The sequence below is a fragment of the Aquarana catesbeiana genome, linkage group LG03, assembly GCF_042186555.1.
Source record: "Aquarana catesbeiana isolate 2022-GZ linkage group LG03, ASM4218655v1, whole genome shotgun sequence".
Lineage (NCBI taxonomy): Eukaryota > Metazoa > Chordata > Amphibia > Anura > Ranidae > Aquarana > Aquarana catesbeiana.
The window spans coordinates 512,341,563-512,345,841 of record NC_133326.1 but is presented as its reverse complement, the minus strand read 5'-3'; the positions used below and the strand labels follow the sequence as shown (position 1 = coordinate 512,345,841).

Sequence of the window (4,279 nt, the reverse complement as noted above, 5' to 3'; positions counted from 1 at the left end):
GTCATGATAGGTGATGATCTTACCCGGTCCCATATTTGTGGATACAATATAAAGCTGAAATACGGTAAGTGCTAAGTGAGAAGAGTGAGAGTAGGTGTGTGATCAGAGCTGGGACTGGTGTCGTAGAGAGAGCATTAGGTGCGAGTATAAGGTCCTCTGATTCCAGGTGATTGTCCCCTGCTACCCCTCCTCCCCATCTCCTCCTCCTCTTCTTCTCCCTCTGCACTTCCTATTGGTTGCAGGCACAGTCTGACATCAAGAGCTGAGGTCCATATAAAGCTGCCTGGGGAGGCACACAAGGGTTAAAACGCTGAGAGCAGCAGAGCTGGAGCCTGGATCATATCTGTTATTGTATCCCAGGCTTACCTTATCCTCTTTAATCTTAAATATATAGATTCTGGCTTAGCAACTTAGCCCTGAGTGTGATCTGCTGGATGCTGGAAGTTAGTTGTCCAAGGCGAGCCCTGCTCATGAGGTGGAAACGTGTCTTGTAGGAGACTAAAGGAATTCCAGGTCCAGATCTCATGGGGCCACACTGAGGAGCCGCCAGGAACCAAGTTCTAGAAGATCAGTGCTTTGTCTTAGTGGAGAAGGCAGAAGATCTCTCAAGGGTTATCATGAACATCATTGGGAGTTACCAGCACCACCATATGATGCCTGAACCTTTTATCTTTACTCCCACCTCCAGATGTCACCAGGAAAGACCTTACTTCCAGGGATGGGTCCTCAACCCAGGAGAAGTGTCACCAGAGTTTGCCACCCAGCCTCCCTACAGCCCTGAATATGGCACTGTAGGCCCATCCCAGACCGGCAACCGCCTGGAGGCCCTGACTGGTAGACTGAGCAGGAGGAAAGGGGTACCCCCTAAAAAGGAGAGGAGAAGGACAGAAAGTATTAACAGTGCCTTTGCAGAACTTAGAGAATGTATCCCAAATGTGCCAGCCGACACCAAACTCTCAAAAATCAAGACCCTCAGGCTGGCCACTAGCTACATTGGCTACTTGATGGACGTTCTAGCCAAAGATACTGAGCCTGGGGGCACTGAGGGCTTTAAGGCTGAGCTCAAGAAAGTAGAAAGCAGAGACTGTAAAAGGAAAAGAGAAGGGGTGAGTACAAAAAGCAAATATATAAAATGTTGTGTTATCTATTTTCTTTCTTTCTCTCTTTGTTTTTCTCTCCCTTATCTCATTCTCTCCTTGTTTTCTTTATTTTCATTTTCTCATTCTTTCCTGTTTTTCTACCTTTCTTTTCATTCTCTATTTTTTTCCTTGTTTTCTTTCTTTTCATTCTCTCATACTTTCCTGGTTTTCTTTTAATTTCCTCATTCTTTTCTCGTTTTCTTTCGTTCTTTTCATCCCCCCATTATTTTATCCTTTCTTTTTTTCTTTCTTTTTTTCTTTCTTTCTTTCTTTCTTTCTTTCTTTCTTTCTTTCTTTCTTTCTTTCTTTCTTTCTTTCTTTCTTTCTTTCTTTCTTTCTTTCTTTCTTTCTTTCTTTCTTTCTTTCTTTCTTTCTTTCTTTTTCCTCATTATGTTTTCTTTCTTTCTTTCCATTTTCTCATTCTTTCCTTGTTTTCCTTCTCTTTCTTTCCTTTCACTTTTTCTTATCTTTCGTACTTTCCTTCATTTTTTTTGTATTGCTTTCCCCCCCCCACCCCTATTTTTTGTTTTCCCTTATCTTTTTTGTTCCATGCTTTGCTTTTTTTTTTTCTCCTTGCTTTTTATCTTTTGTTCACTCTTCATTTAGTAATTCACACCTAAAAAAGCAGCCTACTTGTTTTAAACAAAAGGTGACAATGTACCCTAAAATAAAAAAATCCACCAGTCCTGTGTAACTGTATTTAATAAACATAAGGGTCTATTTGTATATGTTTTTAACCAAGATTCACACATTTGTCTAGATTTCACTGGAAAAAATATGTGAATCTTGGATCCCCTATTTTTTTTCTAAAAAAAAAAAAAAAACGTTAAATTCCTTATCACCTATTTTTTTTTTAAGGATAGCTTTGTTGGAGAAATGATTTTGATAAATAAGTAGGACTGTTACAATACTGTTTTACAGCCTCACAAAACTGTAAACACATTCTGTATTTGGTGTTGGAGTAAAATAATGCTCTCATGTAGGGAAGTAAGTTCAAAGCCCTTGAAATAAACCTTAAATCCAGATTCTCAAGAGGTCTTCAAATTTAAAATATTTAAAATATTCTTTTAAAATGTGGTCAGTTTATGTTGTATTATACACAGGCTGATAAGTAATTTACTCTGCTTTCTTTTTTATTTACCATAAATATTATACATAACACTAACAACAGACAAGCCCATGAAGAGTATGTTTATTTTTCCTGTAAATATCTCATAAAAGTTACAGTTAAGTATGTTTTTTAATTATTTCTTTTTACTAAAATAGACTTTAAAGAAAATCACTCATGACATATTTCCCAAGATTGCTTTTCAAATATTTTCCCTAATTTTATTTTCTGTTTATTTTTTGTTAAGTATTTTTTCAAATAAATCCTTTTTTTTCTGCAGAGTGAAGGATTCTGGGGTAATAGTCCAGCAGGAGAGAAGAAGATGAAGGGTCGGACAGGGTGGCCACAACAGGTCTGGGCCTTAGAACTGAACCCTTAAAAGTTGCCTTAATTACCCTGAATGCACTGTAACCGCCCTACAGGATCATAGCCAAATGGAATTTAATACCTGAGCACTCTTCTTAAGGCTGGGTAGGAAAGGACAGACAAACTTATGTGCAATTTAAAAAATCTATTTCTTTGGACAATTGTAGGATTTTTTTTCTTTTGTGAAGACAGGATTGTGCACAAATGATTACCATGTGTTTGCGTGAGAAGTCTGCAAATTATAAACTGCCTTCAATGGATCTATATGTAAAGAACCAAAGAATGTATATAACAATATAATAGGTTGGACTGTTTATATATTGTCACTATGTCTCAGGGATGTTTTTTATATACTTTTCATACACACTTATATGCTTAAGCAAGTTTTTTGAAAACATTTTGCATAGCAATATAAAACACAGAATTGAAAAATGTTCCCAACAACAAATGCAGTAAATATTTTACATCTTAATATGTGGTCGTTATTAAGATTTTTGTGCACTGTGAGCTACTTTTTGGACATTATAATATGTGCAATCAATATAAATATATATATGTATAGAATAATAAATAGTGGTCTTGGACAGTTTCCCCAAAACAGCATAGTCTGCTAAGCCAAAATACATTTTTAGTAAAATCAAATTTTTCTTTCTTTTTTTTTTTTTTTTATGTTAATGCATCAGGGAAACAATTCTGTAGCCAGCTTTAGGCTCATAAAATGGTCAGTAAATTAGAAGCAGAGTGTTGATATATACTACCATGCTGATTTCCTATAAAGGGGGGGGGGGGGGGTCCTCCTTCCACAAATTGTGCCCTTTCTAGTCTTCTACAATGAGTGGTTTCTTAATTGATATTTTCAGCTAAAGCGAGCAAAATATCTATTTTTTGCTGTTTGTAAATAATAAAAAAAGAAAATATTTTTCAAAGTTAAAATTTTCAGTTTTGAATAACAAACTATTTGTGTGAGTTGAATGATTGTCTGCACTGTATCATGGATTTAATTAATCGCATTGTGAGAATGCTTAATTACCAAGTCAGATTTTTATTTTTGCAAAAAAAAACAAACATATTTTTCATGCTATGAAATTTCCAATGTTTGAGCCATTTTTATTGGCTATTTTCATGTGCAGTCATTTATTAATTTTGCATGTGTATGTATGCATTTGTATATTTATAGTGATGATCAAATCAGGAGAATGAGTGACTGGGAAATGTTTGCTTGTATCACTATCAGATGTTTATCTACAGTCTTGTCAAATTTGCATGTATTTAATAAGCCAAATTCACTCAATATAGATATATCTCAGATGTGATGGAGAAGGGTTATGACCGCACATAAAAATTTGTGTTATCTTTCCCCATATCATACGGATGTCGTTATTTTAGATATGGTACTTCTTAAAAAATACATAATCTGAAATAAAAATCACAATACTGGATAGGATACAGCAATCACATTTCAGCAAACATACCATTGCTATGCACATTTTATTCACTGTAGCAATAATCACTTATGCTAACCCAGTGAATCTGAATGTGTTATTTGCTTTATTGGTATAAAAAAAAATGTCTCCCCTATTTTTCCAGAATTTAAAATATGCACCCAATGTATTTATAAATTGTGATCCTCCCGCCCCCTAGGAGAGATTCCCTTTTGTGGGATTTT

General features: G+C 35.3%; 1 protein-coding gene across 1 annotated transcript; it reads left to right on the top strand.

Annotated features, from left to right (window-relative positions):
- Positions 1–275: 275 nt before the first annotated feature.
- HAND1 (heart and neural crest derivatives expressed 1) lies at positions 276–3,938 on the top strand. Its single transcript, XM_073624074.1, has 2 exons — positions 276–1,106; positions 2,528–3,938. The coding sequence occupies exons 1-2, from the start codon at positions 618–620 to the stop codon at positions 2,624–2,626; spliced, it is 588 nt and encodes a 195-aa protein (XP_073480175.1). The 5' UTR covers positions 276–617; the 3' UTR covers positions 2,627–3,938.
- Positions 3,939–4,279: the final 341 nt, after the last annotated feature.

Bases quoted from the DNA above. Each gene is read 5' to 3' on its own strand.
- HAND1 (XM_073624074.1), top strand. From the start codon at position 618: ATGAACATCATTGGGAGTTACCAGCACCACCATATGATGCCTGAACCT. The intron at 1,107-2,527 runs GTGAGTACAAAA...TTTTTTCTGCAG, and splicing joins GTAAAAGGAAAAGAGAAGGG to AGTGAAGGATTCTGGGGTAA.